This window comes from Alternaria arbusti, assembly GCF_024043155.1.
Source record: "Alternaria arbusti strain BMP 1465 chromosome Unknown scaffold_19, whole genome shotgun sequence".
NCBI classification, from domain to species: domain Eukaryota; kingdom Fungi; phylum Ascomycota; class Dothideomycetes; order Pleosporales; family Pleosporaceae; genus Alternaria; species Alternaria arbusti.
Genome location: NW_026249959.1, coordinates 348,795 through 362,686, shown reverse-complemented (window position 1 = coordinate 362,686; position 13,892 = coordinate 348,795). Strand labels below are relative to the sequence as shown.

At 52.0% G+C, this 13,892-nt stretch overlaps 6 protein-coding genes across 6 annotated transcripts; 3 read left to right on the top strand and 3 right to left on the bottom strand.

Annotated features, from left to right (window-relative positions):
* Window positions 1-572: 572 nt before the first annotated feature.
* J4E86_009977 (uncharacterized protein) lies at window positions 573-2,330 on the top strand (the record flags this gene model as incomplete). The annotated part of the gene is made up of 4 exons (XM_051450477.1): window positions 573-890; window positions 945-1,153; window positions 1,210-1,751; window positions 1,807-2,330. The coding sequence occupies 4 exons, from the start codon at window positions 573-575 to the stop codon at window positions 2,328-2,330; spliced, it is 1,593 nt and encodes a 530-aa protein (XP_051298398.1).
* A 1,375-nt stretch (window positions 2,331-3,705) lies between these two features.
* On the top strand, window positions 3,706-4,803 carry QA4 (3-dehydroshikimate dehydratase; the record flags this gene model as incomplete). Its single annotated transcript, XM_051450476.1, has 1 exon — window positions 3,706-4,803. The coding sequence occupies one exon, from the start codon at window positions 3,706-3,708 to the stop codon at window positions 4,801-4,803; it is 1,098 nt and encodes a 365-aa protein (XP_051298397.1).
* Window positions 4,804-5,009: 206 nt separating this feature from the next.
* Window positions 5,010-7,034, bottom strand: J4E86_009975 (uncharacterized protein; the record flags this gene model as incomplete). Its single annotated transcript, XM_051450475.1, has 2 exons — window positions 5,010-6,665; window positions 6,747-7,034. The coding sequence occupies 2 exons, from the start codon at window positions 7,032-7,034 to the stop codon at window positions 5,010-5,012; spliced, it is 1,944 nt and encodes a 647-aa protein (XP_051298396.1).
* Window positions 7,035-7,625: 591 nt separating this feature from the next.
* J4E86_009974 (uncharacterized protein) lies at window positions 7,626-10,202 on the top strand (the record flags this gene model as incomplete). The annotated part of the gene is made up of 1 exon (XM_051450474.1): window positions 7,626-10,202. The coding sequence occupies one exon, from the start codon at window positions 7,626-7,628 to the stop codon at window positions 10,200-10,202; it is 2,577 nt and encodes an 858-aa protein (XP_051298395.1).
* Window positions 10,203-10,482: 280 nt separating this feature from the next.
* Window positions 10,483-10,948, bottom strand: J4E86_009973 (uncharacterized protein; the record flags this gene model as incomplete). Its single annotated transcript, XM_051450473.1, has 2 exons — window positions 10,483-10,573; window positions 10,743-10,948. 2 exons carry the CDS (start codon window positions 10,946-10,948, stop codon window positions 10,483-10,485), a joined length of 297 nt encoding a protein of 98 aa, XP_051298394.1.
* Window positions 10,949-11,749: 801 nt separating this feature from the next.
* Window positions 11,750-13,862, bottom strand: J4E86_009972 (uncharacterized protein; the record flags this gene model as incomplete). The annotated part of the gene is made up of 2 exons (XM_051450472.1): window positions 11,750-11,766; window positions 11,822-13,862. The coding sequence occupies 2 exons, from the start codon at window positions 13,860-13,862 to the stop codon at window positions 11,750-11,752; spliced, it is 2,058 nt and encodes a 685-aa protein (XP_051298393.1).
* Between the last annotated feature and the right edge of the window lie 30 nt (window positions 13,863-13,892).

Here is a 13,892-nt window from a genome sequence, read left to right as displayed (position 1 = left end):
GTGCAGGCTATGCGACGGTCCGGTGTGCGACTGACAGCTGTGTCCTTCTTCCAATCAGCGAAGATGCCCCGGCCACTAAACCTCGCGTGTAAATGCGTTTCCGGGCCCTGCAGCATCACCAACCCTGTGGGTAATTCCTTCACTTCCCAACTAGGCATGACCGGCGCGAAAATCCAGGTCCCTAGGAACGGTCTGGGGTCGGCGAGAGCATGGTTCCTCTCCGCAATTGCACAATGTTCAATTCTTCCTGGGGGTGCTTAGCGATTCTTCCGGGCCAAGCTCAGCATCAACCTTTCTGCGAACTGGACGGCCAATGAGCACATGCGCAACTGCTTGACACCTTCATAGCTCATCTCCATGGGGTTTGTGGCGTTTTCTCCACATACTCCGCAAAACAGCACGTTGCCGGGTTCCTCTCGGTCGGGATATATAGGTGTAGGCCGATCTTCGTCCATTGAAGTACTCCTCATCTCGCCCAAGCTACGCCTACCTGTCTGGCTAGCAACCTTCATCGGTGCCATCTGAGTCCATCACTTTGGATTTCCTAAGGCACATCGGATCACTTCACCAACATGGGTCTCCTTACCATCGTCGAAGATCGACCAACACCAAAGGCGGTCTACAACTGGAGAGTCTACACAGCAGCATGCATTGCATCATGGGCAGCATGCATGATCGGCTACGACAGTGCCTTCATTGGCACGACTTTGGCCCTGCCATCCTTCGTTGAGGAATTCCGTTTTGCGGAGATGGACCCCGCCGAGTTGAATCTGACGAAGGCCAACATCGTCTCGGTGTACCAAGCTGGTGCATTCTTCGGAGCTTTTGGAGCGTATGCGTCCAGTCACTACATTGGCAGGAGGAAGTCGCTCATTCTATGGGTACTCATTGTGAGTCACCCGAGTACTTTACCGATATACTGGGGCGAATACTGACATACCCAGTTCATTTTGGGTGCTGGCATGATGCTGGGTGCCAACGGCGACCGAGGCCTCGGTCTGATCATCGGTGGTCGTGTACTAGCAGGCCTGGGAGTTGGTGGATGCAGCAACATGGTTCCTATCTACATCTCCGAATTATCCCCACCAGCTGTGCGCGGACGACTGGTCGGTATCTACGAGCTCGGCTGGCAAATGGGAGGTCTCGTTGGATTGTAAGTTATGCAACCTGGATTCCGTTCGACAGTAACACGTACTAACACACTCATAGCTGGATCAACTACGGTCTTCAGGAGACAATGGAGCCTTCCCACAAGCAATGGATCATTCCGTTCGCTGTGCAACTCATTCCTGCCGGCTGCCTCTTGCTTGGCGCCTTCTGGATGCCGGAATCACCTCGATGGTGTCTGACCAAGGGAAAGCGCGAACAAGCACTGAAGGACCTATGCTGGATCCGTAACCTTCCCCAAGACCACACATATATTATGGAGGAGCTCGATGCCATAGATGCTCAGGTCGAACATGATAGAATCACCGTCGGACCTGGATTCTGGAAGCCGTTCCTTGCGCTCAAACAACGCAAGGTACAATACCGTATCTTCCTTGGTGGCATGCTGTTCCTTTGGCAGAACGGATCCGGTATCAACGCAATCAACTACTACTCTCCAACTGTCTTCAAGAGTCTCGGCGTCACAGAAGGCTTCCTTACCACTGGTATCTTCGGTGTCGTCAAGTGCGTTCTGACCTTTGTCTGGCTCATCTGGCTCATCGATCGTCTCGGCCGCACTAAGCTTCTCATGTTCGGCGCTCTGGGTAAGTCTTCAATCCACCAACAAGATACGAACCATTTACCTGACTACTTAACCAGGTGGATCTTTGTGCATGTGGTACATCGCTGCCTACATCAAGATCGCTGACCCAACGAACAACAAGAACGCCTCGGGCGAACTCTCCTCCGGCGGTATCAGCGCAGTCTTCTTCTTCTACCTCTGGACCGCCTTCTACACCCCTTCGTGGAACGGTACTCCATGGGTCATCAACTCTGAGATGTACAGCCAGCAGACCCGCTCCTTGGGTCAAGCATTCGCTGCGGCAAACAACTGGTTCTGGAACTTCATCATCTCTCGCTTCACACCCCAGATGTTTGCCACCATGGGCTACGGCGTATACATGTTCTTCGCATGCCTCATGCTGCTCTCTATACCCTTTGTCTTCTTCTTGATACCCGAGACAAAAGGAGTCCCGCTTGAGCGCATGGACGAGCTTTTCACCATCAAGCCCGCTTTCAAGGCGCATGGTATCCTTGTGGACAGGATGAAGGAGAATGAGGAAGTAAACTTGACGATTAGGGACGAGAAGGCAAGGGCAGATGAGCATACTGAGATGGCTTGAGTGCTATGTAGTAACACGCACTCGTAGCCGCGTGCAAATGAATGTATCATGATCAATAAGCATCACCTGAGAGTTCTTCAATATCCGCCCTCATGACTAGATTCTTCGTGATGTGCACTGTTCAGGACATTCCAAGGACAGAAAACGGTTACAATAGCGATTCCTGGTTGCCTGCATGGGCACTCGAGTTGCAGCACTGGACTAGGGGCCAGTCTGTTGGCAAGTCTCCAGTGCAGCCGAGGTAGACTTATCACTAAGGTCATTGGAGTATTTTTTGAGATAGCCAAAGACAATGTGAACGCGAACCGCGAGTCCAACCAGCGACCCCAATGACGTCATAGCCCCTACAGCATAGAGGGCGGTTTGGCCTTCCGCAACATGAGAATCAACGCCTTCACACGTGTCGGCTATGTCGGCTCGAAACCGTTAATCATTACCGGCGGGAAGAAGGCTTTCTCCACGTGCCTTCGACCCCGAGCACGCGGTCGCGCAGAAGAGTGAGCGCCTCTAGCTTAGCTGTCAGGTCGGTGCGGACTCTGCTTTCGCGCTGGCCGTTGATGATGCATTACTGCAGGTGCTTAAATTACACAGCCGGACAGTTTCGCACGCCCGGGTCACTAGAAGTGTCGGATCTTTCTTATTGACAGAGTGGTCGTACAGAGGTCAACCAACCGATGATATCCATGGATACTTGCGAAAAACCACCGGCGTCCAAAACTGCCCGCTGCGCTTCTACGGCCTTTTGCAGCAATAACGTCTAGCTGCTGGTACGAGACTGTGGATTTTCACAGCGTGTGGCTCACTAGAACGTTTAGAAAGCTGTCATAGAATACCTCTCATGTGTTTTCCCATAGCGCGCCTTGGCTTGGAGATGCAAGAGTGATACGGCCCATTTTTCGATCGGGAACCGATGACCGAAGTGGCGCGATGCACCTGGCCACGGGTGTGAGCTCTTTTCCGCCCGGCTAGCGCCGAACCCCCATCTGCACCACCAAGATGTCACCAGGCTGGGCTTGCCTACTGCTTGCCACGGCACATCGCGGTTGCGTAAGGAGTGTGTTTCATTTTCCAACATTATTCCGGGATGGCGAGCGACAAGTGCTCATCGAGCGTGATTGGACGAGGAAGGTTCAATGCGTATGTGCATGGTAGGCAACGGTCGCAGGATGCGTTGATCAGGATATCGGTGGGTTATGAACGGCCTTGAATGTACGCCAGCTGCTTATAGATATGTTATCAGCTTCACAAGTATGATAGCTAGCCTCTCAGTATTCACACTGTAGTTCCACCTTCACATTACCATACTGCATATTACATACGCCTCCATTTCTATCTTCTATCCTCCATATTCTATCTTCTATCTTCTATCAGCATTATGCCGTGCCGCCCAGGTATCTCCTCCATGTCGCTAGGCCGATGCTACGCTGGCCACAGCCTCGAACACAAACTCTCCATGGCGGCGAAACACGGACTAGAGGGCATCGAGCTCTTCTACGAGGACCTAGTCGATCATGCCGGGTCCGACAAGCCATCCGACCTACTGGCTGGCGCTGCCTCAGTCTACGATCTTTGCTCTTCCCTGGGCCTGGAGATCATATGTCTGCAGCCTTTCATGCACTATGAGGGTCTCTTGGACAGGAAGCGACACGCTGAGCGGGTCGAAGAGATGAAGCTTTGGATGCAGCTAGCGCATGTCCTCCGAACAGACATAGTCCAAGTCCCTTCGTCGTTTCTACCCCCCAACCAGACATCCTCCGATACAGACCTCATCGTCAGTGACCTTCGAGAGATTGCAGACCTTGGGCTGCAACAGACACCAATCATCCGATTCGCATACGAAAGCCTAAGCTGGGGAACACACGTTGACAAATGGGAAGTGTGCTGGGATATCGTACAACGTGTTGATCGATCGAACTTTGGCATCTGCCTGGACAGCTTCAACATCCTGGGCAGAATATATGCAGACCCTACCGCCGAATCTGGAAAGGTCGTAGGAGCTGATCAGGCAGTTCGCGACTCGATACAACGACTGGTCGCCCAGATAAACCCTCACAAAGAGAAGATATTCTTCATCCAGATCGTCGACGCCGAGCGTCTCGCACGACCGTTGCTTCCCGGTCATCCCTTCTACAACGCCGAACAGCCAGCCCGCATGTCTTGGAGCAGAAACTGCAGGCTGTTTTATGGCGAGACTAGTCGTGGGGCGTACTTGCCCGTGAAAGATGTCACACGTGCCATCATCAAGGACATTGGATTCGAGGGCTGGGTCAGCATGGAGTTGTTCAATCGAGTCATGAACAGAGAGGATAAGGGGGTCGTTGAAGAATTGGCACAGCGCGCTGCGGCCGCGTGGCATGCCATGTGCTGTGATCTGCAGCTTGGTACTGGTGCGGTGTATGATACATTGGCGCCTATGGAGAGACCGCGAAACGAAGTAAGTAATGTGGGACAAGCCGAGTATGCGCGGCTATGAGGTGGAAGCTGATGTGGTTTTCTTGTTCAATTTCCTGTGCTTCTTATCGTTTGACAGTCTATATGTAGAAGATACCCAACAATCGAGCATCGTTCCTAAATGCGACGCCCAAAATGATGAAGGCATTTGTCTTGACTCTGCTGTTCTGGACTTCTTGAATAGCTAGGCATTGCCTACTTTTTGAAGATAAGAGCCTCCAGTCGGACTCACCCAGCATCGTAGAAAGTGTTGAGCGGGAATTGAGGAGATTCCTCGCTGTTATCTACGCCTAGGTTCGATGCAGTAGGCATGAAACGGCCGGTATCAGCCGCCAATAGATCGGCCATGCTTACTTCCGATGAAAATCCGAGGTTCTCCATAAACTGCGGTTGGTTTTGTAATTTCTTGGCACCATGCTTTGAAGCGAAGTCGTCGAGGAAACTTCCCAAATCACCCGAGACTAAAGCATTATAAGGATCATGGGGGTCGAAGATCGGGCCGGTCATTCCGAAATCGAATAGATTGGGTTCGAATGGTTGCAGACTGTGACCTGCATGGCTAACGTTCATATCTGGATGGACCATAGTAGACTGGTTGGGCGGTTGCTGGTACCGATCGGTGAACGGACCGCTATGTTGTGAGACGAGAGACTGCGGGGAGGTCTGAACGATTCCAGAATCTTCCGAAGACGCGTCTCTTAAAGTGACCGATACCGATCGCAAACCCGATGATGCTCTCTCGGAAGTCTCTTGTGATGAATGGCCAAGAGCGGCAAATAACTCGTGAATTCGATTATGTGTCTGTTGATCCAGATTCAGACTATTAGTGCTTCTCTTGATACTTTGTAATAAGCAGGTGATGACTGCTGGCATTCTTGTGACCCCAAGCTGCTGTTTTAGGATGTTTAACATGTCCAAAATCTGCTGAAGCCATGCCTGAGATGGAACCAGAGTAAACGCAGTGACGAGATAAGTGAATCGGAGAAGCAATGCAGGTGGGGTCGGTGGTGTAGAAGGTGGATCTTTCCGAATGTAATCGAGTTTTGGTGGTAACGCTGACTTCCACATCTCAAGTCGGCCAATCATCTCATGTAGAAAGTTTGGCGCTGTCCGCTCCATAGACGTACATCGGAGAATGTCAACCAGTTCCATGAGAGCGTTGAATGTGCTCAAAGCGAGTGTCGGAGAGTTTGACAGACGTGATGGACCAAGATTGAGATGGCCACCCCATGGCTGCCATTCTTCCATGCCATCTTCCTCTATCTTGCCCATCCACGAAATATCGGCCCTGTCGAGGTACGGGCGCCGTTTGAGATGTAAGGCCAAAAGACTGTCGAGCACAAAGCAACTCGAGATAACATGCTTGAGCCGAAGTGTAACAGCATCTGGCGATTCTGCAAGCATGAGGGCTAGTCGTAAAGCACCGCCGACAAGATGCCAAGCAGCATCGAATAATTTCCCATGAATGTTGAACAATGCTAGGTTGAGAAGGGCCTTGACATGACCTAGTTCGAATTTGCCTAGCTCGTTGGGGATAAGTTGCCTCGCGATGTCGTAAAGTCTTCCGGACGGCCATGGATGATAGCTTTCTCCTGCGAGACTCGCGTCATCATGCGTAGAGCCGACTGCAAATACACTCCACATCTCTGCGTAACTTCCCGAGTTGGACATATCGCTTGACAGAGCCAAACCTTGTTCCGCATAAGAATACGAGAGTTTGAGGATCTCAAGCTTGTCTGCGATGGGCAACCAGCATTGTGTATACGTGCAGTATATCTCGATCAACCTCCAGCAGTCTGTAGGCAGGGGGGTAAGGGTAGAAGAGCCTGCAGATTGCTGCAGACGCGGAGAATGAAGGTCCGGTAATGGAGGTGGGCGCATAATCTGCGGCATGTAGTTCGTGTCACTTTGCCATGATATCTGCATAAGTCAGCACTCATCAAGATAGTCACATAGGGCTAGTACCGAATGCTGAGACTGAGCTTTTGGTGTCATCTGGAGAAGCGTGGCATCTTCAGTGTCCACCTCACTGTCTTCGTCTGAACTTGGCGGCCTGTCTTCGCTTGCTCCTATCTGCTCTCCAGACAATGCTTTGGTGACATCTCGACAAAACCTGCTCTTGGTCCAGCTCTTGTGTAAACGATTCGAGTCTTTAGTACCCCTCGCTAGCAAGACCGTATTCTCCTGGGCCAGTTGCTCGTGTACTGAAGTCTCAATCTCAGCGTGCTGTTGGAAAATGAAGGCCAGTGTCATTTCAAGACTGCGTATGTAGCCGGGCTGGAGCCCTCGCTTCTTCGGGTTTGACGTGTATGTACACGTGCGCTTGGCATCCAGACAGGGAGAGCAGCTGGGCTGGTTCGCGTCACATTTCTCGCGGGCATTGCGACACTGATCGCAAGCTCTTGATACCCGAAACCGTTTTACTGGTATGTCTTGTGTGGCCTGGCGGCGTTTCTCCTGGGTTTGCAAAGACATTCGTTCGGCAGCGATCGTTCGCCGTCGCACAAAGAACACGACAACGCCTCATAGAGCCTTACCGAAAGAGCAGATTGGTGATCACCCAGATATGGGGTGGTCGAGCATCTTGCTAAAGAAGCCATCGAGCTTACCTAGTGAGGCACTGGAGAAAGCCGGGGAAGCGTCTGCACACCAGGATAAAGTTTTATCCCCGTGGAAAAGCGGGGCGCATCGCTATCACGTGTTTCGCTAAGGCACTCGTCGCTGCCAACTGCGGCACCATGTTCTGCTTCATGTTGTTGACATCTGGGAACTACATTTTTCATATTTCAAGTCCCGTAAACAATGGCGTCCATGACGGTTGGTGCGAAGCGTTCATTTGCTGCAATGAACACGGAAACCGGAACGATGGACGGGCGAGCTTCGCTGCCAACACCATCTCCGCCGGCGTCCAAACAGCGAAGTCTACCGAATTCGGCAAGGTCAACACCAGCACCCACTCAGTACGAATGCCGAAGAATGTTTGACTCCCGGGCGTCTATCGTGCTCATTGGCATGCATGGCACAGGAAAAGCAACATTGGCAATGATGGCTTCAGTAGCCTGTCAGCGCAGGGTCATCGACATGGAGAGTGTCTTCCACACTGCAACAGGCTTCTCGACCGCTGCGTATCGTAAACAGTTTGGATCTTCGAATCGTAGTCTCCGGCAGGAGGAGATTCTACGCGACACATTACAGAACCACAGCAGAGGCGCCATTATCGTCTGCAACGGAGGATTTCCGCTGGATAGCAGTAGCCAAGCTCTACTGCATGAATTTTCGGCATCGCACCCAGTAATACACATTACACGAGACGTGCGCGATGTACGCGAATACTTAGACACGGACGAATCCAAAGTTCGAGAGTTGCTTGCTCTCAGTACTCCGGTTTTCCGGCGATGCTCCAACTACGAGTTCTACAACATATCCGAAACGAACGCAGCTCACCTCTCGGTTGCACCAGCACACCAGCCGTCTGTGCCAGCATTCCTGACGCTAAAACGAGCGGAAAGAACTTTCTTCAAGTTTTTGGCACTTATCCTATCTCCCACGAATACCCGCAGAAAGATCAAGAGTGACGCGCCAACGCTCGACCCTGGTCACTTCCCATTATCGTATGTCGATTTGGAGCTTAGGAATTACACATGCGCCGTTCAGGTTGAACTATCAGATCTTACGCCTGAAGAAGTCGACATTGAAGAGCTGGAATTTGGCTGTGACGCATTCGAGATAGTCGTTGAACCCGCACAGCTTACAGCGGATCACGCGGAGAACATAAGCAAGAGTATATTCAGAGTGCGAAGGAGTACCGTGACCCCGATAATGTTTCACACGATGCCTCCTTCAGCACATTCAGGCCATTCCACAACGTCCTACCTGGCAAACTTGTGGTACGGTCTGCGAATGGCACCTGAGTTCGCCACTGTGGATCTTACCATGGACGAGGAGCTGATCCGCGCAATCGTTGCGTCGAGGGGCTCGACCAAGATAATCGGCCACCTTCACGCAGCCATGGACTGGTACGATGTATTCTGGCTCGAGAAATACGATACAGCAATGCGATTGGGCTGCAGCCTGGTACGCTTTACCCGGCCAGCGAACTTCATGGACGATAACGCCGCCATTCAATCATTCCGCAACACTATATACGCCAAGTCACCGAGAATACCCATAATATGTTATAACACCGGACGCGCTGGCCGGCGTTCTGCTTGCTTCAACCAGGTTCTGACCCCTGTGATACCAGAAAAGCTACGAAAGAGCGCAGATTTTGAGACCAGAGCACAAAGAAACCCAGAAACGTCATGGCTTACTGTGACAGAAGCTACGCATATTCTATATGCTTCGTTTACATATGACCCTATGGAGTTTTACATCATCGGGGCCGCAGCGGGATACAGTCTTAGCCCTGCTATGCACAATGCGGCATATCGAGCATGTGGTATGCCTCACCACTTTGACCGCCTCCAAACTGCGACACTGGACGAAAACATACGGGAGTTGATACGACGGCCAAACTTTGGCGGCACTGCAGTCAGCCAGCCATTCAAAGTGGATGCGGTTGCTCTCTCTCACTCGCTAAGTCGCCACGCTCGAGCGATTGGAGCAGTCAACACGCTTCTCCCAATTCGCCACCTCAACGAGGATGGCAGCATTCCCGATGCGGATGGCGTTGAGCTCTACCAGGAGCGCAATCAATCCGGACCTGTCAAAGCGCTATTTGGCGACAACACGGATTGGATAGGCATCCGATCTTGCATACGAAGAGGTCTGTCTCCCGCTAATGCTGTGCGGCCAACAACCACTTCCAGCCTGGTCATTGGGTCAGGAGGTATGGCTAGGGCGGCGATATATGCCATGTTGCAGCTTGGCATCAAGAACATCGTGGTCTTCAACCGAACAGTCAAGAATGCGCAGAAGCTAGTCAGCTACTTCTCCGCATTAGCTGCAAGCCCATCGGCGGCAAAGCTCTTCCCATCGTTCGTCCAGGGATCTCAACCTACGTTTCGTATACTTGAGTCAAGGACCGATCCCTGGCCAAAGGATCTCCGCGCACCGACAGTCATTGTATCATGTATACCTACGCATCCTGTAGGGGATGAACCATCGCCTGACTTTACGCTGCCCACTCAATGGATGCAATCTCCTTCTGGAGGTGTAGTGATAGAACTTGCCTACCGAACTCTCAATACGCCACTGACAAGACAAGTTCGCGAAGAAGCGTCAGCATCATGGATCTGCTTGGATGGCCTTGACCTGTTGCCTGAACAAGGTTTCGCTCAATTCGAACTTTTCACAGGCAAGAGAGCTCCACGCAGGATTATGCGCGAAGAAGTGTTGAAATGCTGGACCGACGAACAAGGACATTCGAATCCTAACATGGTCCGCACGCGGCTTGAAGCGATGGATGAGCAAGAGCCTTGAGGGCAGTTTAGTATGGTAGATGATTCGCGTGCGCTCTACTACGTCAAGCACACATCTCACGATTAGTGAAACATCTTGTTAAGAGTTTGGTCTTCAGCACATCATAGCTTCATTGGCCAAGCTACCTACACTGGTTTTTCTTCGTCGCAAAAACAAGATTCGCATGTTGAATGCAGTGATCAAGGAAACGACAGCACAAAGCCAGACCTCACATCCACCTCAAGTCCCACTCGAGATCCCCGGGATACAGCCTCAACAACCTTCCTAGAGCTATTCCCTCTCAACCGCAGAATGCCTTGATGGTTCTGAAGCTGGCAATATCCACACAGACGTTTCCGGCGTAAACCTGCTTTTCGCGACCATCGCAGCTCCTAGATTCATAAATGAAGACTGCATTGAACATGTCATGTCAGCTCTCGTCCCCTTGGATCTAGCCCCTGGAGAAGTCTAAAATACATACCACGGCAGCTATCAGCTATAGCATTGACATCCATGGAGTTCTGGGGCAATGAGTAACAGCCTCCGTCGGGATTGGCGTACCGGGTGCCCTGGTTGGCCCGGCATTGGGCATCGCTGGAGAACAAGGTGAAGGTGACGGCTGCGTCTACGAGGGCTGCCTCGGAAGCCACGACAACTGCGGATGATACGTCTTTCTTGACGACTGCGGCGGCTGTGGCGGCCGATGGGAAGAGGAGAGGGATGGCGAGGAGGAGAGTGGAAAGCATGGATGAGGTGGTGGCAGGCATATTTGCTTGAGGCGTAAGATCTCGATGGACTTCTGATTAAAGCGATGAATGTTGATCTTGGAAGTTCGGTCGTTGAAGATGCTGTCTGTTTAGCTTCTAGAGATGGGTAGAAATAGGCAATACTTATACATCCTCATCGATGCCATGCCTCACGCGCATTCTGTGACAAAGATGACTTCTTTCGTGTACACTAAACGTTACGCTGAGAAGTGTAAGAAATGGCGTGAGATCATTCTCTCCAAACCAACAGCATCCGACAGCGTTGCACAAATACTCGGTGTATTTCCAAGTCCATCGATTGCGCTGAAAGCACAAAGACCTCAGCTCAACTATCACAAAGACAAAATTCAATTGAGAAGTTGGGGAGACGCGGGCATCTCTATGGCGTGATCCGGCTTACTTTGTATACACATCATTTCCATGGCGTGACCCGGCTTACTTTCTGTGCCCGTACCTCATCATCATTAGATTTGGACCGTCTAACGGACTCGGCATATAATGAACAACCATACTGAAACCATGTTAATGTGCACATGATCATGCGAAGACAGCGGTGTGTCGAGTTACAACCAGCTACGTCGCTGCGCGGACTCAGTTATACACGTAAAATGGAAGAAAGCAAATCAGCGAAGATGCTTCCGCCTGTGTCGTTGAACAAGATAAAATATATTGGTAAAAGTGACAGCATCAAGCCGCCCTCAATAGATCGAACAAGGAATAATCTACACAGGAAGATGAGGTACCCGAAAAACGGCCATCGGTCTATTGATCTACGCTTCGCAAAAGCAGGCCATGTATCGCTTAGAAGTTCATCAAATCTATTCCATGTTAGCTGAGTCACAATCATACACTGCCAGGGAAGGAGTAACATACCTCGTCCAAACAACGCCCTCTTGGTCCAGTCCATGGCGAGTAAACACCTTGTCCTGAGGCTAACACTCTGTGCAAAGTAGACGCCTCTCCATAGGTAGACGGCTAGTAGACCACCGCTCAAGCCGTAGCCGTTGTAGTCGAAGATGGCTGCGTTACCGATGTATGCCAAGCTACCCAGATGCTTGTACTCGAAAGCCTTGTACACCGCATCGTCCAGGTCACCGTAGTCAACGTTATTGAGAGCCATGCCGGGGGCTGCCTGGGCGATCTTGTTGAACTTGCGACCGAGGTATTCACCCTGCTGGTTAGCGCGCTGGGCGGTGGCGGGTAGGGATGTGAGCTTCGAGTCGATCTGGAAGAGCAGCTCTCTAAGCTCGCCAAAGTCCAGAGTGCCAGACTTGTCCTTGTCGTACTGTTCGAACAGCTTGTCTAGGCGGCGAAGATGGTTCGCGGCTTGTGGGAAGCGCTGCTTGACGCGTTTGGCGATGCCGCGCCAGTCCGAGTACGAGATCTGCAGCTTCTCGGGGTCCTTGCCCTTCTCCCAGGCAGTCGTGCGTAGAAAGTTGACGATATGATCAGAGACGTTGTTTTGGACGGTTGCGCAGTCACCAATGGCGTAAACGTCACCGAGAGGTGATCCGTTCAAACGAAGATGTGTGTCGGTTTCCAGAGCGTGCTTGTTGTTCTGTCCGTCGAGTTTGGCGGCGAGTCGCTTGCAGAGATCAGTCTGCGCAACACCAGTTGACCATAGACAGAAACCCATGGGGATCTCCTTGGTAACCACTTTGCCGTTTTCATCCTTTTGCGAGAAGAGGATCTTGTCCGATTGGACTTCTTTGACGCGCGAGTTTGTGAGGATGTCGACCGAGTCGTGGGCAAAACGTTGCTCAGCGTACTGAGATAGAGCCTCTTCGTAGGTGTTCAGGATGTGGCTTCGGGACTGAATAACGTGGACGGAGATTTCGTTGCGTAGAAGCTTGGGGTATAGCTTGCAGAGATCCTCGTTCAGCATGTCGAACAGCTCGGCCGCGAACTCTACGCCAGTAGGTCCACCACCGCAAACCACGAACGATAGAAGTCTTCGCCTTTCTTCGTCAGACGTTGTCGGTAGGCACGCGAACTCGAGGTTCTTGACGACCTGGTTACGGATAATCCTGGCATCGCTGATGTCCTTGAGGAAGTGGCAGTGTTCGAGACCCTTGACACCATGCGAGTTTGTGACTGATCCGACTCCGACGACGAGCTTATCGTAAGGAACGTAAAACCGTTGCTCCTGGCCTTTGGCATCTACAGCTGAGCACTCGATGAGCTTCTCAGAGAACTCCACGTCCTCGGCCTTTGCTTTGAGAAAGTGCCCGCGTACTCTCCTGACAATCTTTCGTACTGGTTCGACAAGGGACCGGAGCTCTAGCGTTCCGACGGTAGCGGAAGGTAGCATCGGCGTGAATAGGAAGGTATTGGACGGCGATATGACGACGACGTGGTAGTCATCCTGGTTCAGCTGCTTCAGAAGGGCCACGCTGCCCCAGCCCGTCCCCAGTATGACCAACTTTGGCTTGTGCTTGAGCTTCTTATTCTCGGGCGTTTCGTCGTCGTCGACGAAGTGGTCGGCGATAGGCAGGTTCTTTGGGCCTCCTCTCCTCGGGCTGAGTGCGAGTTCGGAGACGGGAATATCGGTCGCGATAGGGTCCTCGTTGTACGTGTAGGCGTCGTAGACGAAGAAGGCGATAACCAAGACACCGCTGACGGCGACGAAAGAGCCAAGCATGGCTGCTGTTCGGTACGCATACCGAGCGAGACGTGATCGCGGAGCTTGGAGAGGTTTCGTCGAGACGGTTCGTATCGCGGTCGTGGTGGGGGTTTGCCTGCTTAATTGTGAGGTCTGTAGGACGGCGCGTCTCGCAGCGGATGCTGGGCTTCCATTGCTGAAGGATGTGCGGAATTGTGTGTTGGTCGCTCGCGGTAACCGTCTGCAGAGAATTGAGGCTCTGGACGTGGCATTGTACCCGCGCGACAGCGACGCGGCCTGTCGTGGGAGCATGGCGGGAATTTGGAGCTCGAGCGGAGCACG